This window comes from Phascolarctos cinereus, unplaced genomic scaffold (assembly GCF_003287225.1).
Source record: "Phascolarctos cinereus isolate Bilbo 61053 unplaced genomic scaffold, phaCin_HiC Scaffold_4;HRSCAF=312, whole genome shotgun sequence".
In the NCBI taxonomy this organism is placed as follows: domain Eukaryota; kingdom Metazoa; phylum Chordata; class Mammalia; order Diprotodontia; family Phascolarctidae; genus Phascolarctos; species Phascolarctos cinereus.
Genome location: NW_027555847.1, coordinates 247,434,174 through 247,460,468, shown reverse-complemented (window position 1 = coordinate 247,460,468; position 26,295 = coordinate 247,434,174). Strand labels below are relative to the sequence as shown.

The 26,295-nt window shown below is 36.6% G+C and overlaps 1 protein-coding gene across 4 annotated transcripts in view; it reads left to right on the top strand.

The window, feature by feature from the left end:
• The window catches only part of AP3S1 (adaptor related protein complex 3 subunit sigma 1), a 93,291-nt gene that overhangs the window by 40,610 nt on the left and 26,386 nt on the right, over positions 1-26,295 (top strand). For 2 of the 4 annotated variants that reach the window (XM_020967360.2, XM_020967362.2), the window contains exons 2-4: positions 9,557-9,648; positions 14,777-14,888; positions 24,024-24,095. In XM_020967360.2, the coding sequence (XP_020823019.1) occupies positions 9,557-9,648; positions 14,777-14,888; positions 24,024-24,095 (276 nt within the window). The remainder of the gene's footprint in view (positions 1-9,556; positions 9,649-14,776; positions 14,889-24,023; positions 24,096-26,295) is intronic. The other 2 variants (XM_020967361.2, XM_078152973.1) reach the window with 1 other exon arrangement.

The following is a 26,295-nucleotide window of genomic DNA, read 5'->3' as shown; positions in this document are numbered from 1 at the left end:
GAATTCTAGTGATTTCCAAAATTAATTTCATAGTGTCTGATAATCTTGTGAATTTGAAAAAGTAGCTTAAATCACAGAGAAAACATTAGAATTGAAAGGTGTAAAATTTAGATTTTTATTGCTTGATAAATTAATTAGGGACAATTACTATTCACAGCATAGTTGATCTGTGCTTTGGATAATAATTTCAGGTGTCATATCTTTGTGGATATGATATTAAAACTGTTAACTGGGGCAGCTAGGTGGTGAAGTGGATAGAGCACTGGTCCTGGAGTCAGGAAGACCTGAATTCAAATCTGGCCTCAGACACATAATACTCACTAGCTGTGTGACTCTGGGCATGTCACTTAATCCCAATTGCCTCACCAAAAAAAAAAGTGTTAACTGATCTACTAGTTTTTGAATATAATCAGCATAGAATGCCAAAATTGGGAGATAATAGAATCTTTTTTCCATAGAGATGATCTGCAAAGGCATTTAACTGGATTAATGTTACTGTATTAATGTTAAGTTTCTATTTATTTTTATATTTTAACTTCATAAGATTGTTTTACGTTAGTGCTGTGTTTACAATTTTCTTTCATTGTAATTTTGGAAAATATACTTATAGAAATGCTGTTGATTTTTAGGGATGATACCTAGGGTGTGATGCATTTGTAACATGAAGAGATTGGATCATCTTTCATTTGAATGCTCTAATGATTTATGGATAAGAGCCATTTTGTAGTAGTGGCACATAGTGGCATTTATCTGGTAGATGTTGTGGCTTTCCTCTGGTTAATGATTGCCTTAAGTATTACACACACATACACACACAATCCTATATGCTGAGTTAATTAGGTTTTGATAAATAGTACAGCAAACATTGGGAAGTTGTACAAATGCATGCGGTAAACAAAATGTCAGAAATGGCCACAATGGAGAAATTGCAACCTCAGTGTGACAAGGGCTGTTCCCCCATATGTAGCATGAGGGTCTGGTTGTATAGCTTGAAGAGAGGGAGAATAGATATCTGTAGCCTCTTCTCCCCACACCCTTCTCCAAGGAAGACTTTAATTCTTGCTAGGAGCAGGTTTGGCTGCTCTGCTCTCCTTAGAGAGAGCAGAATGCTTAGAGAATGCTTCATTCATATCTCTCTGCTCCCTTAAATGTTGTTCATCTAGAGGATGTGGTTTTTAGGTTCAATCTAACTGTTGATTCCTATTTCATTATTGGGGGGAAGGAAGACTCTAAGCATTTTATCCAAGACTTTGGCTTCTTTGCTGGTTCCACATACACATGGTAGGTAGCCAAGAAGACCGTTTATTCAAAAAGCAAAATAGGAAGCAGAGAAAACATACATAAGAGAATACATACCGGATAATACAGAGTAAAGGAACTCTCCCATTGGAAGTAAGGGAACTCAGTTGAACCAAGAGATACTTCTAGATCTCACCCAAGGGGAAGTTCAACAGTCTCTAGTGTAGCAAACTGGGGATAAGGGATGTAATGGAGACTGTGTCAGCTCTTCTCATGTTGGCTTCTTCCCAACTTGAAGTGGAGATGCCATCTTCCATCCTCACTCTTGAAGCTGGAAGCCAGAAGTGCCTGAAGTCCAAAGAGATTTGAAGCAGGTACAAAGACTTGAAGAGACTCCAAGAGAGTCTGAAGACAACTGAAGAGATCTCTTCTCTCTCATTCTTGTCAACTCTGCCTGGTGCAGGGAGGGCATGGCATGGCATTCATTTCCACTGATGAGGAGAGAGGCTCTTGGGCTTTGGGACTAGGGTTACATGGAATTATTTTTTTTTTTTGGACTTCATTAAGGAGTAACATAGAAAACATAGTTTGAAAACAGGTTTCATGAGGACTAGGAATATTTAGAAGCTATTGAAATGTGAAATAGCCTTTCTATTCTGTATTTAAATTATGAATTTGTTGGTTCCTTGGAATACTGAACCATAGTGCTCTAGTCTATTTAAATGAGACTTTAGACTTTCTTCCACAGGATTGAGTGTAGGTATAGGCACGTTGCTGCAGGCTTCTCTCATGGGTATGAGACAAAATGGTACGTGAAGTACTGAGAAACCCCAGAGTAAATGTGAACCTGTTAACTGTACCAAGCTTTATAGGCAGTACATTGGTTTAGGAGAATATGAAGAGTTAAAATAAAAATTCATTCCATTAACAAGCTTTTTTTGGTAGACTTCATGAAGCCTGTGCAGAGTGATCTTTCAGAAATAAAACTAAGACCACCATCCTGGAAATGGCGAGGCAATTTAGAAGTAAAAGGCCTAACCTGAATCCATAGCTAAAAGTGTAGCCTCTCCTCTTCTTCCACCCCTTCAGACATAATAATCTTCCACCCCTTCAGACATAATAATGATTATTTATCTGATTTTTCCCTCAGTTTATTAGCCAATCTAAAAGACCTTATGCTTCTACAAGACCAGCTTGTTGTTGTTTTTATTTTTTAAAGTTGACCATACCTTGCTCTTGTGGGAGGCAAGCAAAATGGGGAATTGCTGTTAATTAGTGATGTTGTTGTTCAAAAAGTTACTTTGCAAGTTCTAAATTTTTCTTTAGTAGTCCAAGTCCAATAGTATTGCTGTACCTGTCTCATATGCTAGATACATATTGTTGGGAACTAATTAAAAAGTCTTTCATTAACATATAGATTGATTTTATTCAAAAGACTAAATGCCGTAAGTAGGAATGTGTTTTTATTACAATATATGTATTTTCAGGATGAGTTACATGTTTATGCTACTACTAAAGCAAATTCAAAAGCAGTTATAAAGAAACTGCTGAAAGATTGTGACCAGATACTGTTAACCACCAAGCTGATGTTGAAAGCCAAAGTCTTCAAGATTGGGTTCATGCATCCCACTATAAATGAACTTTTGCTCCTGTCGAATTTGAAACAAAAGTGAAGGGCAGGGGTGGGGTGACTGTAATAGTGCCTGTCTTTCCTTTCCAAAAGAGGAGGGCTTGCTATTCCAGGGCAAAGAGATTATGCCTTATAGTAGTATCTATACTTCCAGGACAAAAGGACTCTATATTGAACTCTGTGGCTTGTCCTGATGAATGCCTTTGGGGGGAGGGGGGAGAATTGAGAAAGACTTATCTGGGAATGTGAAGTGTGTATATTATTACCTAAGTTTTAGAGCAGCTAACTGTTCTTACTTCTTTGTACCTTCACCTGCCACCTACAGATTTATTCTTTTTTTTTTTTGTCAAATCTTTGTTGGGTAAGTGGGGAAGGTTGGCAGGGTCCAGCTTAGTCCTTCATGGCAGCTAGGACTTTGCTGAGCTTCTCTCTCTTCCTCTTGGCCCCGATGTGAGTTCCCACCCCTTTTTTTTGATGAACTTAAGGGCTTGCTTATCCTTTCAGACCTTTAACAGTTCCATGGTCTGCCTCTCATAAGGGACAAATCCACAGACTTCTTGGATCATCTCTCTCACAAACTTTGGTGTGTTTGGTCAAGCACCCACAGCAGCGGCAGGGTTGAGGCTTCGAAACATTTTTGGTAGCTTTGTGGCCTTTGTTGAGGTCTACAACCATGGGGTATCGGATGGCCATGGCTGTGGTGCTACTGAAGCCCCAATCCAGATTTATTCTTTAAGAGGGTATTTGATAGGTGCAGCTAGGTGGCTCAATGGATAGAGCATCGGTCCTGGAGTCAGGAGGACCTGAGTTCAAATACGGCTTCAGACACTTGACACCTACTAGCTGTGTGACGGCTTCAGACACTTGACACCTACTAGCTGTGTGACGCTGGGCAAGTCACTGAACCCCATTGCTTAGCAAAAAACCCCCAAACAAACCAAAAGAAAAAAACAAACAAGTACAAGAAGGTGTTTGATAGTGTATGTATTGGTATACAAAATATCTGTAATGATTGATATACAAATGTTACTATTGATGACTAGACTGTTCTTCAATGGTATCATTGCATTTTCTAAGGGAATAGGCATAAGCCCTAGTCTGTGGGACTGATGCTCTGATTGGAATAGGATCATCTTGCTATTTTATTAGATAATCTAAAATAAGGAGAGAAGGTGGATGGTAGAAATGCTATGCTAGAGATTTTTTAATGATCCATTGTTTCCCAGTACTCTTTTTGTTCTAAGGCGATAGCTTTCTAATTGGCACAACTTAAAGCCCCAACTAGACTAGCACCTTAATGTCCTCATTGCCTAGGGAAAAGGAAGCAAGATTTAATTGCACTCTTTTAGGATAAACCAAAACTGCAGTTCTAAGCTGGAATGTATGCATAAAAAAAAAGTCTAGAAAGAGGCTACTAGTTGGTACAATTAGAAAAACAACCATCCTATGACAGGAAGCTAATTGAATCATTCCAGGTGGACTTTGGAGAGCTCCACATCCTTTCTGCACTAGGCTCCCCATTTCCCATGAGAATATTCCTCTTTCTATTAATGAGTGGAAAAGTCCTATAGGCTAAGATACTCCACTGGAACAGAGCCATGGTCTGAGGTCCAGGACTTCTTGAATGACCAGCCATGGACTTTGATGACCTGTGGTCATGGAGTTACGTGACAGTTCGAGTGAAAGGGAGTGAGGTCCTGAACTAAGGTGGTGACTGAATAAATGGAAAGCCAGAAATGGGTGAATGGAAAGCCAGAAATGGGTGTGAGATGTTCTGGAGGTAGAATCAACAGTGTTAAGAAAATGATGATGAGGGTAGAAGGAAGAATTGAGTGTAACTCTTGAGATTGTGAACCAGGCTGTATAGAAAGCTAGTGGAGCCTTCATCAGAAATAGGGCTGTTACTAGAAAAGGAAGGTTTATGGGGAAGCAGACTCCTGATAAAGAAATACTTTTCACCAATTCATATTGGCAAATCTTCTGTAATTTATAGTTTTGAGAACTGACTTGGGAATAAATAACTTGCTCATTCACACATAATGTTCAGGAGACAGATCTTGAACCCAGGTCTCATAGACTCCAAGGATGACCCTTTATCCACTATTCCAGACTACCTCTCAGAATATTTATTAGGTTGTGAAAATGAAGCTTCAATATTCCATGCTATCTTCCTAAGATTAATTTTTTTGAAGGGATAATAAAGAATATCATATTCTTCTTCCGCTTCTGGGAACCAAGATGGTAGAGTAAAAAGGTACTTGCTCTCACCTTCCCCTATCAACCTCTGAAAACCCAGAAAATATCACCCTAGGAAAAAAAAAACAGAACAGCTGAACTAGAAGAAAGATGGGGAACAGCAGTGCAGCAGCCCAGCAAACCGGTCTCCCAGTGCCTCAGCAAAAATAAGGGAAGCCACACTACAAAGGGCCCAAGGTGGATAAGCACCCTGCAGCATTCATCTGAAAGGAGCCAAAGAAAGCAACCTAAAGTCTTCCTAAAGCCCCAGCCTTGCTGATTCCAACCCAATACCAGGTAAGTTGTCAGAACCCCAGGAAGAGATCCTGAAGCCCAGGTGGTAGAGCAGGCAAACACCAACACCTGGACCTCTGAGTGCCTCAATGAGTGCAGGGAACTGGTGGAAACCAGCTCAGAAAACCACCAGGTGCCTTGGCACTCTACTGCAAAAGAATCTCCCAGTGCATTAGCAGAAACGAAGGAGGCAGCATTGCAAGGGGCCCCAGGCATAAAAACACCCTGCAGCACCCATCTAAAAGGAGCTGAAGAAAGCTAAAGGAAAGGAAAAGCAGGCAACCTAGAATTGCTTGAAAGTTCCAGCCTTGCTGATTCCAGCCCAACATGAGGTAAGCTGCGAAAACCCTATAGCCTCCAATTACCAACATAAGAGGCCCTGGCACACAAAGCCAGTGACCAAGACCTAGGCTCCCAACACAAGAAGCTTGGGTCAGTGCCCTCTGTTCCCCAGCAGGAGAGCTCAATCTCTTTAAAGGCCAGGGAATAAAGAAACCATGAGTAAAAAGAAATGTACCATAGATTCATATTATGAGAAGAGTGGAGATCAAGACAGAAATTCTGAAGAGGACAACATTGTCAACAAACCCACATCTGCAACATCAAAAGGGAATATGAACTGGTCTGAAGCCCAAAAAGCCTTCTTAGAAGAGCTCAAGAAGGATTTTAAAAGTCTAATGAGAGAGGTAGAAGAGTCCTTAAAAAATACAATTGGCCAATTGGAAAAAAAGTACACTGAAGAAAACAAGTCCCTAAAAAACACAATTGGCAAACTGGAAAAAAAGTACACTGAAGAAAACAAATCCCTTAAAAATACAATTGGCCAATTGAAGAAGGAAGTACAAAAACTAACAGAAGAAAACAATCTGTTAAAAACTAGAATTGGACAAATGGAAACTAATGACTTTATGAGAGAGCAAGAATCAGTCAAAGAGAAACAAAAAAATGGATGAAAACATAAAATACCTCATCGGTAAAACAACCGACCTGGAAAATCGATCCAGGAGAGACAATTTAAAAATCATTGGACTACCTGAAAATCATGATGAAAAAAAGAGCCTGGACAGTATCTTTCAGGAAATCATAAAGGAAAACTTCCTGGAAGTCTTAGAACCAGAAGGTAAAATAACCACCGCTTACCACCTGAAAGACATCCCAAATTGACAACGCCAAGGAATATAATAGCAAAATTCCACAATTACAAGATGAAAGAGAAGGTGCTGCAAGCAGCCAGAAAAAAACAATTTAAATATCATGGAACCACAGTCAGGATTACACAGGACCTTGCAGCTTCTACATTAAAAGACTGAAGGGCCTGGAACATGATATTCTGTAAGGCAAAGGAGCTTGGATTGCAGCCAAGGATCAACTACCCTGCAAAAATGAGCATGATTTTTCAAGGGAGAGATGGATATTCAACGAAATAGGGGACTTCCAAATCTTCCTCATAAAAAGACCAGAGCTCAACAAAAAATTTGATCTTCAAGTACAAGATTCAAGAAAGACATAAATGGGACAGAAAGATACAAAATGTTCTTAATAAGGGCGAACTGTTTACATCCCTACAAGGGAAGATGATACTTGCAACTCTTGAGAACTGTATTGTTATTACACCATGTTAAAGGAGTATACATAAAGGGGTGGATATTAGTTGACTTTGATGTAATGATAAAAAAAAATCTAATCAAGTGGGTTAAATGGATCCAAGTAAGTGGATTAGTCTGATCTTAGAAAATGTACTGAGAAAGGAGGAGGCAGACAAGGGTAAATTACATTACAGGAAAAGACAGAAAATCCTATTACAGCAGAGGGAAAGAAGGGGGGGGTGAGCATTGTTTGAACCTTGCTCTCATCAGATTTGGCTCAAGAAGGGAATAACATAATCAGGTATGGAAATCTAACTTGCCCTATGGGCAGTAGGAGGGAAAAGGGGAAAGAAAAGGGAGGGGGATGGAAAGGAGGGAAGAAGCTGTGGGGAAGGGAAGAGGGGAAGGGATAATAGAAGGGAGGGGAGACTGAAGGAGGTGGTGGTCAAAAGCAAAGTACTGGTGAGTGGGGGAAGGAGAGAGGAGAAAGAAAAGCATAAACAGGGGGAAAAAGGATGGAGAAAAAGACACAGATAGTAATCATGACTGTGAAAGTTGAATCGCTATCTTTTTTTTTCTCTTCTGTTGAGTTTTGTTTCCTCTTTCTGATGGTTCTTCCTATTGGTTTTAATTTTTACTTACAACTTCACTAATGTGAAAATATGTTTGATAGGAATGTAAATGTATAGCTTATATCAGATTGTGTGCCATCTTGGGGAGGGTGGTGAGGAGGAAGGGGGAGAAAAATTTTAAGCTCAAAAGCATGTGGAAGTGACTGTTGATAAATCAAAATAAATTAATAAAAATAAATAAATAAAAAATAATATCACATTCTTTAGTTTGCAGATCTAACCTTCTGGAGGCTTTTTCATCATTCTAAAGTATGTGCAGTGGATAGAGAACTGGCCCTGAATTTAGGAGGACCCGAGTTCAAATTTGCCCTCAGACACATAACACTTACTAGCTGTGTGACCCTGGGCAAGTCACTTAACCCCATTGCCTAACCCCCCCCCAAAAAATATATATGGATGTAAAGGCTATGGATCACAGTCATGAATTTTACTGTGTATGTGTGTTTTTGAAAAAAGATCATTTACAAAGCTGAAAACAAAGTGTTATCAGACAGTGTATTTGAGATGAAACACTGAAAAGCTTTTAATGAAATCAATTTTTAGGACAATATATATTTTTCTTTAAGTCTTAACTATTAGCAGTCTATTCCATCTTCAATGTTAATTCCACAAATCTGGATTAGAATACACTTTTCTACATCTCCCTGAATCAAAGTTGGTAATCAGAAGTCCTTTCTAGAGGTTCATATTCGTTCTTTGGGTTCTTGGCCTAAAACCCAAGATCATGCAGTTATTCCAGCAAGAGAACTGAGCAAACTAAGCAAAAGTAGTTAATTGCTTTGTTATTTTTAATGCTTCATCTGTTTTAAGAGCTTTTGTAAAAGAAGTGAAGGAGAAATTACTATACTAAGGTAGAGTATATTTGCTTGGAAATGTGAGACTATCTTGACCTTTTTCTGAATCAGTAATGTTCCTTTACCATTTTACCTTTTTCTTTACTCATTTGTTTTTTTTTTAATCTTTGCTCTTCTTTCCTTGAGAGACTTACCCCTCCCTCAGGGGTTTTAATTACATCCACATGTAATGATCACAGCTTAGTATAACTTGATTTGTAGTTGGTTCCCTAGTAATAACTAATTTCACAAACTGTTTCTGGACACAGACCTGCTTTTGAAAACTGTTGTCTTGTGGAGAGAACACTGCATTCCTAAGTCAGGAAATCAGGGTTCCAGTCTATCAATGTGACATAATAGACGGTGCTGAACTTGGATTCAGAAGACTTGGATTCATCTCTTGCCTCAACTCATTCAAATGTTTACTGAACACCCACTTGTTCATGGCCTTGTGCCATGAGCAGAGACAAAAATATACCAGCTCCTTCCCTTGAAGAGAAAGAATTCTACCGGGACCTGGGAAGCTTCTGACACTCCTGATCTGTTTGTGTTCTTCTGGGCAAGTAATTCCGCACATCTGAGTCTCAGTTTCCTCATATTTAAGATGGATATGACTTGATACTTGCATTGCCTACTTTATAGGGTTGTTGTGAGGTTCAAATGAGAAGATAAAAGTAAAATATCTTATAAATTTTAAAACACTTCAGTGCCACTCTTTTGCCTTTATTTTATCTTTCATTTTGGTTTCCTCATCAGCAAAGTGAAGGAGTTAGATGATCTCTAAGAATCTTCTAACTTGAATATTCCATGACTTTCCCAAGAATATATTTAAACTTATTAAAAGGAGTTTTGAATATAGATCATTTTGTTCCAGTTGTATTTCTTCACTAGAGAATCTTCATCTGTGCTTCAGTCAGGTATCATTTTAAGATACGATGCATAATAAAGTTTTCTTTCCAGAGAATCATTTCTAGGTAGGTAAGGATTTTATCGCAAATTGATGTCACAGGTTAACACTGATAGCAGTGGCTAGAAATGTTTATGATACCAAAAAAATGCTGCTAAATGTTAATCTTATTTCAATATATGTAAAATATTCTTCCCCAGAGTGAAGATACACAGCAGCAAATCATCAGGGAAACTTTCCATTTGGTGTCTAAACGAGATGAAAACGTCTGTAATTTCCTAGAAGGAGGATTGTAAGTAAAATATTTAATTAAAATACATAATATGTTTTGAATAGATGGATTAATCACCAAGCATTTATTTTGCCTACTCTGTACAGGCATTGTATTAAGCACTGGACTTAATATAAAGACAAAAATTAAACAGTTCTTGCCCTCAAGGAAGGACCTTATATTATATGAGATCTTGGGAGAGTGGAGAGGGACGGTATTCATGCATAAATAAGTACGTGCAGAATAAATACAAGGTAAATTTTTTTGGAGAGAGGGCATTAGGAGCTGGGAGGGGGGAATCCAGAAAAGCTTCATGTAGAGTTCTGAAAGGAGAGAAAGCATCCTAAGAGGTGTTTATGAGGTGGTATGTTCTAGGCTTATGGAACAGTCAGTGAAAAGACAGAAGATGGAATGTCCTGTGAGAAGCATTGAGGCCAGGTTGTCTGGTCTGTAGAGTGTGGTAAAGTGAGTGATGTACAAATAAGGTTGGAAAGATGGGTTGGGACCAGTCTGTGAGGGCTTTAAAAACGAGAGGAACTTATAAACTTGGGAACTCTTTGATCCTAAAGGCAATGGGAGAAGCTATCAGAGTTTATTGAGTAGGGTGGTAACATGGTGAGACTCTCACTTTAGGAAAATCACTTTGGTTGCTCTATGTAGGCTAGTTTGGAAAGGGGATAGATTTGACATAGAGAAACAAGTTGGGAGAATATTGCAATAGTTCAGGCAAGAGGTAACAAAAACCAGAGCTAGATTGATTGTCAGGTGAGTAGAGTGAAGGGTGACATGAGAAGGGGGAAATTATGAGATTTGGCACCTGATTATTAGGATAATGTGCTCTCTAATTTGGACTCACTGAGGAAGAGAATAATAACAATAATAATAATGATAGCTAACATTTTCAGTTATCCCTTCTGCACAATGACTTCCCCATTGCAGTTTTGATATATTGTGGGTTGGCATAAGAAATTAAATGGAAATTTTTAGGGAGTTTTGTGGAAGCCACAGATGAGAAGTGAAGGCCAGTAGATGAGACAGAAAAAGTTTAGAAACTCAGAAATGCATAAAACATATCAATAGTATTGTACAATATCAACATGTTTTATCCTTTAATACGATAATAATTTAGACTTCTTGGTACAAAGAGAGGGCCAAAAAATTTTAGATGGATTTTCCAGATTGTGGGAGCACTGTGCCCCTAATTACCACAGTGTGGAAGGCATAACTGTATATAGGTCTTTAATGTCTGCAAAGCACTTACCGTATATTATTTCATTTGATCATTATAACAACTCTGTGATTTAGGTATGATTACTATCCTCATTTTATAGAGGGGAAAACTGAAGCTGAGAGAGATTAAGTGATTTGCCCAGGGTCATACAGCTATTAAGTGTCTGAGGCAGGATTTGAATTCAGGTCTTCTTATCTCCAGGTCTCATCCTCTAGAGATTCACTGGTTCATCTTGCTTAAAAAGCCCGAGTTGTTTTTTGTTTTTTTTTTTTAATGTGAAGGCATGCAGTTTTGTTGTTTTCAAGTCCACACCATAAACCGGAATTTAGAAAATTCAAATTGGCACCTAAATGTCCTATTTTTAATAGGAATAGATGAGAATGGTTTGTAAGCAGCCTATCAGTTGGTACAGATGAGCAAAGCTCTCCTTCCTTACGTGGAGTTTGGCCTCGGTGGTCTCCAAGGAGCCTGGCCAGTACTAGTTCCTGTGGATGCTTGTTTTCTTTCTTTAAAACAATTTCTTCACAGGAAGCTAATTAAACATACTTCTCTGTCATCTTGATTATGCAGCTTACTTGCCTATTAATCTTTTTTCTCATAGACAAGATGAAAAGGTAGCCCCTTGATTAATTAATAGAAATTCTAAATTTGTGGACTTAGGAATATATTATACTTTACAGCTTATTTTAGGAAAAAGTTATGTAAATTTTGTTGCTAACATAAGATGTTCTTATCTGACAATCAGTTTTGCTTATGGAGGAAGTTTAATTTCTTATATAGCACTTTTTATGCATGAGTGGATAAATGGGTAATCTTGTGACTATTGCATATTAACTTGTGATAACAAACTTAGTACCATCTCATGACCTTGAACACTTACCTCACTTCACTTTTCTGGGCATTAGATTTTCCATCTCTGATATTCAGGTATTGGACTAGATGGTCCTCTAAAATACCTTCTAGCTCTAAATTTTAAATCTTGTAACAGTTTAAGCAAGTATATAACTGTTCTCTCCAGTTTCAGTCATTCAATCTGGTTGTACCAACTGGACTACTGTCTTCAGAAATGTACTTTTCCTCTCTTTCTCTTAATGATAGGGAAGAGGCCGTTTGGTATAGAGGAAAGAGTATTGAGATTGGAGTAAAGGGTTATTGTTCATTTGTTTCAGTCGTGTCTGACTCTTCGTGATTCTATTTCGGGTTTTCTTGGCCAAAATACTGGAGTGGTTTGCCTTCTCCATCTCATTTTATAGTTGAGGAAACTGTGGCAAACAGGGTTAAGTGACTTGCCCAGGGTCATATAGCTAGTAAATAAGTGTCTGAGGTGGGATTTGAACTCAGGTCTTCCTGACTCCAGCGCAACACTTTATCCACTATGCCACCTACCTTCCCCTGGAGTAAAGCAACCTAAATTCAAGTTCTGGCTTTGCTGCTTGTGTCAAGGCATACCTTACTCAAGACTCAGTCTACTTCTCTGGGTTTCAGTTCACTTCTTTCTCAAATGAGTGAGGGAGGATTCTTGATGATACCTAAAGACCTCCCTGCTCTAAATACATGATCCTAAAGTCAATTTGGATTCGAATAAAGTAGCAGAACCTTCCTAGCGACCTCTTTTTACTGGGTGTTTTCAGAAGGAAAAACAGGACCTGGCGCAGGGTCTGGTGCATAATAAACACTTCGTATTTATTGATTAGGAATACCTTGAAATGTCCACTCAGATTTCTGTTTGAATTTTAATTTATACTTGGAGTCATTCTTTAGCAACAGTGAAACTAAAATGTGGTTTGGGAGAGCGCTGAACTAGATGTCAGGAAATCTGAGCTCTAGTTTCAAATCCATCACAAACCAGATGGTTGATAAGTCACTTAATTTCACTAGATTTCAATTGCCTCTTGTCTGTAACTAGAAAGTTAGATGAACTAATTCAGCTCCAAACTCTTATCCTCTGTGGCTGTACATGATATTTGTATTGCAAAATATATGAGTTCAGGATTTTACTTCCAGGTTAAAAAAATTTATTTTACTGCCTAATTTTGTTGCTTTCATGTAATCATCTTGGCCATTTCAAAAGCTGAAGACTAGATCTTTGAACTAAAATATGAACTACCTCAGAAAACAAATTTGTAAAAATTATTAACTTTAATTAGAATGTTATTAGGTTAAAATGAAGTTTGTTTTCCCTCCATGTTTAACCTTTTAGAAAGGAAGAATTGTTGTAATCCTATTGTTAGTGTATCTTCAGAAAATTTCTCAAGTACATGTTCCTTTTATTTCTTGTCTTTTTATAGAAAATGATTATTTTATGTAGTAGGAATACTAATAGATGTGTTTAATTGATACTGAAGGTCATCATTCCAATTACTTAAAGGACTTCAGGGGACACAAAAGAAGTGTTTATGAGAAACAGCCTGGTCTCTTGGGTAGAAAGCTGAACTGGGTTCAAGTTCTACCCTAATTTTAGACACCTAGATAGTATGGATGGAGCACTGGGTTTGAAGTTAGGAAAACCTAAGTTCTAATCTGCCTTCAGACACTCAATAGCTGGGCAAGTCATTTAACCCCTGTTTGCTTCAGTTCCTCATCTGTAAAATGAGCTGGAGAAGGAAATGGCAAACTACTTCTGTACCTTTGGGGATCATAATGGCATCTACTTGCCAGGTTGTGGGGATCAAATGAGATCATAACAGTAAAATGCTTTGCACTGTGCCTGCTATGTAGCAGCTGCTGTATAAATGCTAGTTGCTATTGTTGTTGCTGTTGTTATGCTGGCTACTGAGCTCTCTTTGCCTCAGCACATATTCTCTAAGACTCTAAGTCAAAGAGCAATTGCTGACTTGCATTGGGAAAGGAAGTTATTCACAGGTACCCCCCATGCCCATGAAATCACAAGCTGAAGAGAGGAGGAGGGAAAAGAGTATGTAATGTGAGAGGTTTGATTCAACTGATTAGCATTTTTTGTCTTTTTAATTGTCTTCTGACCTTTAAAAAAATCCTACCTTAGTCAGTTGATTTTGATTATCCTTAATTGGACTAATTCTGGCAATATTGAAGATTCTTTTGAAAAAGTGTTTTTTTTTTAAAAATATTTGTGAGAATCACATTCCCAGAGTTTGAAATGGCGTTAGAGGCCCAACTATTAAAGGAAGGATAAATCCAGCACCTGGGACAGGGATTCACTAGTGCCAGAGATACTTCATTCTAGTTTTTTTGGACAGTTCTTATTGTAAAAAATTGAGCCAAAATCTGTGTATCGGTGACTCCTACCCTCATCTCTTGAGGGCCAAGCACAAGAAGTTAAATCTTTATTCATCATGACAGCCCTTTAAAAAGTTGAAGAGAGTAGTCAATTACCGAGCAAAATGCTTAAATTCTTTAAAGAAGATGGTTCAAAGGTGTTTTAATGAGATAACTTTACTAAAGAATATTTTTTGAAGTAGTATTTTAATGTTAATATATGCTAGGAGAATAATTCCAGAGACTTTTTATCCCAGTTTTGTTATAATGAAAATCAATATATACTGAATATTAGTGGAGTAATTACAGGAAATATTTCCTACATTAAGAAATATTGCCTAGTTTTTCTCTGCTTGATAGTTAGCTTTTAAGATTTCTGACTGGAAGCCATCTATAGTTCTTACTCTTGTCACTGGAATGCCTATAAATCTCTTTCTTTACAGTAAAGTTATGTTTGAGAAAAAGCTTTTTTTCCCCCTGTAAGCAAAAGGAAATCCATTCTTTATCGAATTATTGTATAAAATAAATGCACATTAAAAATGCAGAAGCCATAAATAAGACCTTTATTGCTGAGAGTTTTTTATATAACAGTATTTTACTACAGGCTTTAACATTGCTTGAACTAATGAAGATATATCTTGTACTCCCTCTGACATTTCCATTTTTTTTGCCTTTGTTGTTTAGGCTAATAGGTGGATCTGACAACAAACTGATTTACAGACATTATGCCACATTGTATTTTGTCTTCTGTGTGGATTCTTCAGAAAGTGAACTTGGCATTTTAGACCTAATACAAGTAAGTTACTGATGATGTTCTTGTTAGTAAGTGATAATTTTGAACTTTTTCTTCAGACTTTTGTTTAATAATTTTCTTGAGAATGATTTTTATTATATATGAATAAAATTTATATAGTAATATTGTACATTATTCTTTAGTCATAACAGTAAATGTGGACCCAAATAAATTTTTAATAGAAGTAAGCTACTTGAATTACCTAAGTTTGATCCAGTAAGTTATCAAGTGAATACTCCTCTTAGAATGTGTGCTTTTTAAGTGTTTGTAAGCTTATTTTGAGATCATTCAAAAGAAAGATAAAAATCACTTTATTATTGGGCAAGTGTGAAGAAAAACCACTGCGCAATTGTTTTTGAAAAAGATTTTTTGATGTTCAATTAGTGTTTGAAAGGTCCATTAGGAAATTAAAAAAAGCACTTGCCAGCTTAAGAAATTCTCAGAAATGTAAGCCAAGTTGAGGGGAAAAATTCAAGACCTGAATTCGATGAGACTATTTTATGTATGATTTGTAGCAATGGCTGCAAAATATCTTTAGCATCAAAACCATTAGATTAATTAAGAGGAGGATTGAGGAAGATTGCTTGACAAACAGGCTTGTCACATTCTGTCTGGAACAAAATTTTTTTTCCAAAAGAAATTATGTAATTTTACTCTTGAACTTAATACCAAATAAAATGAGCATTTCCACATACAAAGTAGAGCAGATCAGGAGGATTTATTGTATAAAAAAAATGATACTCTTTACTTACCAATTGTTTTTTCCTTTAAGTATATAATAAATTTAACATGTGATTTTCAAAGTTGTCCTGTTTGTGCTTCTTCCTGTTCTCTTTTGTGCATTTCAAAAAATGCTTCAATACCTTTTTCTTTCTTTCTCTCTTTCTTTTTTTTGGCAGGAGAAGGGGGCTGGTCATTACTAAGTCCCTTTCTTTTCCTTCTTCCTCCCTCCCCCCCTAAAGAAAAAAGAAAAACATAACCCTTATGGTTAACATGCATATCAAAGGGAAACAAATTCTCACATTGGCCATGTTTGAAAATGTATGTATCATTTCACATCTGAATCCATCACCTGTCTGTCAGGAGGTAGTAACGTGCTTCATCATCAAGGGAAGAGGGATTTACAGTTGAGGAAACTGAACCAAACAGAGGTTAAGTGACATGCCCAGGGTCACACAGCTTTTAAGTGTCTGTGGCAGGATTTGTACTCGGGTCTTCCTAACTCCAGGCCCAGTGCGATATCCATTACACCAACAACTGTTTTATCAAGGCTCTGGAATCAAGGTTGGTTATTGCTTTAATCATACTTAAGTCTTTCAAAGTTGTTTTTCTTTACGATGTTGTTATTTTTAGAGGTAGCTAGGTGGCACTGGGGATAGAGGTCAGGAAGACCTGAGTTCAAATCCAGCCTTAGATACTTATTAGTTATGTGACTCTAGGCAAGACACTTAACCTCTATTTGCCTCAGTTTCTTTAACTGTAAAATGGGGATAATGACAGCATCTACCCTGCAGGGTTGTTGTGAGGATCAAATGAGATAATATTTGTAAAGCAGTTAGCCCAGGGCCTGTTCTTCTGGTTCTGCTTACTTCTGAATCTATTCACACAGGTCTCCTCAGGTTTCTCTGAAACTGTTCCTTTCATCATTTCTTAAAATGCAATAATATTCTGTTACGTTTATATACCATAATTTGTAGAGCCATACTCCAGGTGATAAGCACTCTGTCTTCCCCCTCTCCACCCAATCTCTCCTGTTTTGCAGATCTTTGCTATATTGAAAAGAACTGCTAGAATTATTTTTGTACACGTGGGTCCTTTTCCTTTTTGATCTTTTTAGGGGTAAAAGCCTAATAATGGCATTGCTGGACCAAAGGACATACTTTATCTTTCCCAGTAAGTTTTAGGTTAAAGTCTGCTACAAGACAGAAATCTACTTCCTCTGTATTTGCTTCATCAACAGAATTATAGCTAAATCTTCCTTTTGCTTAGAGAATAAGACAGAAAATTCTTTTTGGTCATACTGTGTGTTATTTTAGTCTTCTAAGTTGCCAAATGCCATAGAAACAATAAATTTCACAATTGATAGCTTTAGAACTGTTTATGTTATACATGTCTTAATTGGAAGTGATAAAATATTTACAAAGTGGAAGAAAAGAACAACATCAATATTTAATGTTTGGTTTGGATATTTATAAGCATTCATTCTGGCCTCAATTCTTAAGCTGATAATAGTGCCAGAGTAGTTCAATGGATAATTGTTTTCTTAATTATACTTTTCTTTAGTGTATTGTAGCCATGATGTCAGGATTATTCCCATTAGTGTATAAGCTGTTACCTAGTTACAGTTGGACAAAAAAAAAAGTCCAGAACTAATTCCACAGGTCTTTTACTTGGCTTAAAAAATGGCATTTGGGCATTGCATTAGAATATATGAACAAAATGTGATCTTTTAATATATACAATACTAGGGTCCAGTGTACCATTTTTGAGGATGTTTGCTTATGATACTGCAGTCGTGACATAGCCAGGAGGATGGAGCTTTCCTCTGTGATACTTTACAATGACACTGTGCTTTGCAAATCAGTTTTTACTTTTTTATGTGAGTGAGTGTGGCCAGTGAATGTCTTTCTTAACCAAAAATTTACCAAATCTAAAACATCCAGACCATGAATTTTAGTTTTTCTCTGCCTGAGTTTCCTAATCTGTAAAAAGATGATCATACTCATACTGCCTATCTCATGGGGTTGTTATGAGAAACAGATGAGAGAATGGAAAAAAAAACTTTGTAAAATATAAAACACTACATAAACACTTTCATATTGTAAACAGTTTAAAACATTATTCAAATACCATCATTGCTTTATATTAAGGACAGTTTAGTTGGCTGGATCCAGAGACAGCAGGACATAGTGGGAAAATCCTTGGCCTTGGCATTAGAAAGCCACTTGTTTCAAGGTCAAAATCTCCTACTCTCTAGCTTTGTGATCTCGAATTAGGCACTTAACCCTAATGACTGTTAGTTTCCTCATCTGTTAAGAGGGACAGTAATGCTTGTATACTACCTGCCAGAGTTGATGAGCCGATTAAGGGAGGTTATATGTAGAGTGCCATATGTTATCATTTTCACAGGCTTTGTAGATGGAGAACTGGCCTCTAGGCCAGGAAGATTAAGTCCAAGTCTCACATCAGACATGTAGTGGCTTTGTTACCTTAGACAGGTCACATAAACTCTCAGTGCTCTAGGAAGCATTCTTAAGGTTAAGTTTCTGTGAAGGTGCTGAACTGCATTAGTAGACATAATTTTCCTCTCTTGGGAGTTCCCTATTTCAGTGAAATCATAGGGTCATTCTCATTCATTATATTATCATCACAAAATTAAAATGAATGAAAAGCTGAATGAGGCCAGCCCAGTGGACTCAGCTGCCAGTGTGGTGTAAATTTCCCCAAAACACTTCTATTTTTCTGTACACTGCCTGAAATAACTGTCGTTAAATTTACTTTGGTTAAGACAGTGTCCCAGGAAGGCTTACATTCAAATGTATATGCCATCTCATAAGGAAGCAGAAGACTGAGCACCAAAGGAATAGGACACAATTTTGAAGGCAAGGAAGTGAGGTTTAAGGTTTGGAGGTGCTGCCTGCGAGACATACTCATGCAAACCCTTCAGTAGAAATGCTTCTGAGGTTAAGGTTTTAGTGACAGGGACCTGAAGAGAAACTTTTCTTGCTTCATAATTTATGCTATAGGCAAGAAATGTGCAGGATTCCTTTTTTCTTTTGTTATCAGTGGTCTCTTAATTCAGAGGTATTTCATATGGGGGGGGCAGCCATATCAACAGTATTCTTTAAATTTTTTTTAATGGTATTAGGTCAGAAGTTCTTAACCTGGGGTCTATGAACTTTTAAAAAGTATTTTGGTAACTGTATTTCAATGTAGTTAATTTTCTTTTGTAATCATATATATCTTAGGTGCCGAAAAACATTTCTTAGAAGTCCATGACTCCCTCCAAAATTTAAGAACCTCTGCATCAGATACTGTTTTTAACTGTTTGCTGATTTAGTAGAAAAGATTCTCACTATCCTTTACACTTCAAAGACTATGTGGTACAATGGAAAGAAGGCTAGATTTGGAATCAAAAGATCAGAATTCATATTTCACCTTTGCCATTTAATACTTATGTGACCTTGGGTAAGTCACTAAACCTCTCTGGGCATCAATTTGCTCATTGGTTAAATGAGAAGGTTAAATTAGGTGATTTCTAAGGCCCCTTTTAGCTCTAGATAATAAGTACTTAGAAGCAGAAAGAAACTCTCAACCTCTAGAAAGGATGGGGAATCTATCTAAATATAAATGTAGTATTTCTTCTGAAATCCATTGATACCCAACTTTATATTTCTCTTTCAGGGCTTAGGAATTCATTAATATAGAGGTCAAATGTAAAATATTACTCCTCATTTACATTAAAAATAACTTAAGATATTTCAAAAATGAAACACTAGAGGGTGCTATTTACCATGTCACTTATTTATAGACTAGAAAGTCTCATTTTTGAATTATTGATTCCTTTTCATTCCTTTTGATGATTCTGATTGTGTAATAATGCAGTAAAACCTTACTTATATGCCCTGACTGAAACCCTAAAGGCCTTTAGATTATTTCTCACATTTTATTGGCCTTTGAGTTATTTGTTTTATGCTTAGGCTAGAATTGATATTTCTCATCTTAAACACTGAACCAAATATAAAACAAATGAATAAGTCTTTTGCAGGAGTTCTGTTTTCACTTAGCATTTGCCTTACTCTGTTAAGTTTTTTTTTGTGTGTACTCTGGCTATATTTTTGTAGCTGCAGTGATATTTTTAATATGGTAGTTGATTAAAATGTTTTATTTTTAAATTCATTATTTCTATAATTAATTTTCTTATTTAAATATAATCTTCTTAAATAGGTTATGAAGTATTTGGCAATATGTCCTCTGAAAATGCATTATACTAGGTATGGTTCCAATGGTGTTTTTTTTCTTTTTAATCCCCCTAGGCCATGTCCATGTGTAAATCACAGAATTTAGAACTGGACAGCACCACAGACATCATCTAGGCCAGGAGCTCTTATCTTTCTTTGTGCTGTGGACCCATTTGGTGTATAGTGAAGTCTGTGGACCACTTCTCAGAAGAATGTTTTTAAATAATTGAAGGAAATACTAAATTTCAATTATAAACTTCCCCTATCCAGGTTCACAAATGTTTCTATGTGCAGGGTAAAGATCTAACCCATTTCCTTTATTTTGTATATGAAGAAACCAAGGCCCTGAGGAGCTAAGTGAGTGGCCAAAGTGATATAACTGGCTAATAGAACAACCAAGAAACAAGCATTTATTAAGCACCTACTAGTGCCAGGCACTGAGTTAAGAGCTTTGCAAATATTATCTCATTTAGTCATCGTAACAATTCTGGGAATTAGGTGCTAGTATTATCCCCATTTTATAGTTGAGGAAACTGAGGCAGACGGACGTTAAGTGACGTACCCAGGCTCATGCAGCTAGTAAGCGTCTGAGGTTGGCTTTGAATTTAGCTATCCTGACTCTAGGCCCAATGCTGCATCCACTGTACTACCTCCCAAGGTAGGACTCCTAGGCCAAGATTTTTTGTGTTTTGTATGCCTCCAATCCTGTATAACCCATTCTCAAGTAACTTTTAAATTAATATTTTTATTTTTTGTTTTTGTTCTGCGTGTAGTATATGGGGTTTTGAAAATACATTTTTAGAGTTTTTTGAATATTTACTATATAAATGGTACATTCCCAGTGAGTCTGATGGAATTTGCTCACCATTATTTTTCTCATTCTTTTCCTTGACAGTCCTGTTCCTCTTTCTTTGGTTCAATAAAAGGAAATTTAGGAAAATTTTGCTTTGCACTTAGGAAATTTTCCTGTTTTGGGAGCTCATGTTTCCTGGGGAAAGACTTCTTTTAAAAAAACAAACACTCAGTTCTGTATCTTGTGTTAGGCACTCATTTTCAGGTAGGGACATAGGCAACAGTGACTAGCATAGGCAGGGAGAAGCTATGATTGGGACTTGAGTTAAGAAGAGGGGTCTGGCAGATATGTACTAGGCACTAGATTTGAGTCTGGGAGGTAGAATCTAGGGTTTCTCAGGAAAGAAGGGAAGGGCAGACCCAGATAAGTGAGGAGAAGACTGTGAGTAGTCAAGCAGAGCCCAAAGTTGGGGAAGGTCAACAAAGGGCAAGGGAGAAATGAGGAAATTAATTGGACTAATGCTAGCAAGTAGTTTCTGAGTTTTAATCTTAGGAATCTACAATATCATAGGTGCTTAATAATTATATGAGTTTAATTGGATTGTTGGTGAATTCCTGTGAACTTTTGTTCACACAAGTTGGTACTTCATGGATCTGAATGAACATCTTGTCCTTTCCTTCCCCCAACCCTTTAATTTTTGCTTTTATCATCAATTCTTATGCTAAGTCATGGGATTCTTTTTTGGAGGGAAATTCTGCAGGATTTGTTCATCTTCTGTGTGGCATATTACCACGACTTGTTTGAACTATTTTGTAGTAAAGCAGTAAACCTGGGAAATCAGAAACAGCATATGCCAGTGACTAGCACGATTAGAACTACAGTTGTCATAATGATTTATTCCATTGGGAAGGCAGAATCATGGATGTTCCAAGGTGGCAGAAAATCTCAGAGTTTTACAATTGAGTGTGGCTTCTATTTGGAAACATTTGAACTATTAATCACATCAAGTCTGGGGAACAGAAAATTCAGGGGAGATATATAACTATCCTTAAGGTTCCTTTGTGATGGAGAGACTAAGCTTGTTTGTTTTTGCTTCAGAGGGTAGGAATAATACCAAAGAAAAGAAATTAGAAGAACACAGATTTTTGCTCAACAAAATCTCTATTAGCCAGTTATATCACCTTGGCCAGTCACTTAGTCAGCTCATAATGATTAGAGCTGTTAAAAAATGGAATGGGTTACCTCACCTAGTGAGTTCTTCATCATGGATGGTCTTCAAGGGAAGACTGAACCCTCGGATCATAGATTTATGAAATACACCTTAAGGGTTTCCACTTATCAGGAATGACTATTACCAGGAACGTCGTAGATAGATTTCATGCTTCACTTGGGATTTGGACTAGATGACTTCTGTGAGGTCCCTTTCAATTCCTTAATTAACACATTTCCTGTCACCTCATGCTCCTTCATTTTTCTGGCACAGGTCTTCTGACTCTCCCCTGATGACACTGCATTCCTGGCAGCTCTTTCCAGTACTGCTTGCACTTTCTTTTATATCTCCTAAATTCACTGGTTCTGGTGGAGGACTTGTTCCTTGTTCCTGATTGTCACTTAGATTCTCCCTCTACCATTATCTCTTGGTAGCCTCTTCTCTTTTGAGGTTTGCTCGGTCTAGATTTAGCACCCAATCCAGATCCTGGTAACTCTTATCCACCAAAGTCCAGGACACCCATCTTTTGTTCTCAGTAAGTTCTGTCCCTAGTTCAGAGTCTGCCTCTCCAGCCCAACTCCTCCCTTCAGACTAGAGTACTTTCTTAGTAGCTAAGGGTTGTTCCCTTAACTACCCTAATCTCTCACTTCTCTGATCCACTTTAGCTACACACAGGAATGGTTACACTCTTCATCTTTCCATCACACATAAGCACTGCGCTTCCATAATCAGGAACTCTGAAATTGTTTTTTCTTATCATAATCTATCATTCCATCACTCCCTGTGCCTTATTACCCCATTTCCCTTCTCTTTGTACTGGCTGGCCCTCATACTTAAAATGCTTTTTCTTCTCACTTCTGCCTCTTGAGCTTCTTGCTTTTCTTCAAGACTTAGCTGGAATGTCACCTTCATGAGTCCTTTCTTAGTCCTTCAGCTCCTAGTGCCTTCTTCTCTAGGGTTACTCCAAAAATCATGACTCCATAAGATATGGATAGTAACTTGATTTATTACAAGTGAAATGAACATGCATGTGGAGTTCTTTATACCAAGTATAAAGGAGTTCACAATACAGACTGAAACATGAATATTTATGAGTTGCAAAAAGGCAGCCTCATGGGAGGAGTTGAGGGCAATCTCCTTTTTCCTTGTGAATTGCTAAACTAGGAAGATATGATGGTCTGCTTATCTGCAAGGGTCTCAGCTGTGCAAACAGTTTATTGGTCTAGTGCAGTCTGACTGGTGCCTGTCTTGTAGCTGGTTTGACTCTCAAGGATACACTGAGAGTCCGTGTTGAGGTGCAAATACCAAATTATGTCAGCTTACAGAGGGGCTTCATCCTTGATTTGTTCAAGGCTTCCTGAATGCTCTGAATACAGTGTCTGGAGAATATGGCAACTCAAGAAGACAGGTTAAATTGGCTTCAGAGCAACAGTGTATATAGATATATCTCTTGTACATACCGATGTACAAGTTGTCTCACTCATTGAAAGGTAACCTCCTTGAGAGCAGAGACTGTTTTGCTTTGGTATATGGTACATAGCAAGGGCTTAATAAATGATTTTTGCTTGATTAATGATAGAATTAAATAATCTAATGGAAAGTGGTTGTGCTCTGCTCTGGTTTTTATACTCCCTGTTGTATGTTGATAGGCAAAGGCTCACAAATATGTTTTTACACAGGGGAAATCAGAGTTTTTTATAGGTTCTAATAGATGCAGATTGTCACCTAATAAGGGATTTTTAATATGTTAACACTTAACTGCATGTTGTTTGAAGATTTTTCAGGGTTATACATTTACATTTAATTTTATAAATAATGAAAACTTGATATAAATCATAAGAGGAGACATAAATGTATTTCACTTCAGCTAATGCTGAAGAGGTTTCCTTTGATATTTGGATTTGTGGAAAGTAAAGTTTGATAGAGTGCCATTTCCTTTTGTATTTTTGTCACTGAGCTGCTAAATTATAAAAAACTGAGATATGTGTGTGTGTATTTCCTATTCAGAACTGCATATAGACAAATTTTTATCATTATCTACAAATGTCCTCTAACTCTTTAGAGGACCTTAAATATTTTTGTCTTTTATATTTTATGTAAGATTTAGTACATTAGCAGAATGAATGGATTGACTGGTGTTCTTAAACTCTTAACCATTTTTTCTTTCTCTGTAGGTATTCGTGGAAACACTAGACAAGTGTTTTGAAAATGTCTGTGAACTGGATTTAATTTTCCATGTAGACAAGGTACTGTTTGAACATCTACAGTATCAATTGAACCAAGCTCTATCTTTCATGGTAAACATTTGATCCTAACTTTGTCAGCAGAAAGATGGGCCTCGTAAATAGTCCTGTTCTGGTGGTCAACAGAAATCATGTGATCCATCAACCAATTATAGTGAATAATTTGTGCAAAGGATAAAAAGGAGTATCCATTAATGAACTTGCTGAATCAGACATTTTCATTGCTAGTGAAAAATTTCCTGCTGAAGAAAGCTTCCTCAGGAAACAAAATATTTTGGGTGAGAAATTTATAAAGCTGAAATTGTTATTTCTTATATATAATAGCTTACATTTACATAACACTTCAATATAGCTATGACTCTACCAAGGCATTGTAGTAACTTTGTATAAATCATTGTTACTTTGCTTAGATCAGCAATGATTTATTCTCATCAAGTGTGTCTAACATTACTGAACAGTGAAAGTCAATAGCCCTATCATTTGAACATTGTCACTGCCATGGGAAGAAAGTGATGCTTTTAAATAATGTCCTCAATTAAAAGTAAATTCGATTGTTAAATACCTTAATGTGAGAGGCAGCATGATGTTGTACATATAGGGCTGGCCTTGAAGTCAAGTCAGTCAATTTCTACCTCTGAGACACATAAATTATGTGATGTTGGACAAGTAACTACCTCTCAGTGTCACTCTAACACCATACATATAAACTAATTGCCAATTTGTATCACTGGAATGAGTTAACACATCAAGAGTTCCTTATGCTGATGAAACCAGAAGTCCAAAATCAAAAAGGGTGTGTGTGTGTGTGTGTGTGTGTTTTAGTTTTAGGAGTTATGAGTTACCTTGAAAGGTATTGCTTAAAACAGAGATATGAAAAGTTTATTATGTATAAATTATTATTTGTAGTACATTTTTGTTTTAATCATTCCTCAAGCATCTTTGAATATGTAACTAATAAATAAAATATTTCAAAACAGGGAAATACAAATTCATTATTGCATTTGTTTATGACTATCATTTAAGAATAAACTTTTTTTTCAGATAATCTAGATTGATTTCTGATTTTTAAAAAATGATTTTATTATATAACAAAACTTCACAGTGAGCAGAGGGCTGAAACTTGATATTCATTATAAGTCTATTCTTTTCCCTCCCATTTCAACAGATTTTATACTTTCTTGCACATAAATGGACTCATTATTTTTAGGAATCAGTCTTTTGGCCCATCATCAACCTTTTTTAAGCCCTATTTTAAAAATTATTTCTTGAAGTTCACTAGTTCTTATAATGACTCTAAACATTTTTACAGAAAATGGGAAATGAGACAACACTGTCACTGACTTAAAAGACGGTTCTTTTAAAAATATTATATGAGTAAAGTCTTTACATTTGTTCTTAGGTAGTAAAAGATTAATAAGGAAATTAACCTCCAGTTTTTATATATGGCACAGATAGTTACTGAAATACTTCTTAGAGGGTCTGAACTTGCCTCAACTTTTATATTTTAAGCCTCAAAAAATATGTGGATATGTAGGCATACATACATGTGTGTATACATATATATTTATACTTCAATGTATATACAAATATATGTAGAAAGATAGGGACTAGATCTGTGATTTCATTGGTCTAAGGAACTCTCAGAGGAGGAAACTTATTCTATCGGTGCAGGTTGTGATCTTCTCTGCAGGTTAGAGAGCTGCCTAAAGCACTGAGAAGTTAAATCAGTAAACAATAGTCAATAAACATGAAGTATTTACTGTGTGCCAGGCATGCACGCGCACGCACACACACACACACACATATTTGTGAAACAACATGCAGCCCAAGTATCTATATGTGTATATCGATATCTGGACGTATGGTCTATGAAAAATTATATATAGACAGATATACATATATATATGTATGAAGATTTTAAGTGGTGTACATGTAGTAAATATAAGTAATATGAATACTTATATATAAGAATATATAAGTACACCTATATGTATGTGTATATATATGTGTGTATATATATATTTACACACATGTGTGTTATATATATATTGTAGTGGTATGCCAATTAACTTTGACAAAGTAAAATAGTTAAACATTGACATGCAAGAAACCTTATAAATTTTCACATCTTTGAGAAATATTTAATATGCAATATTTCATCCTTTTCCTTTGTTCACTTGGTTTGCGTGATTTGGCATTGAGC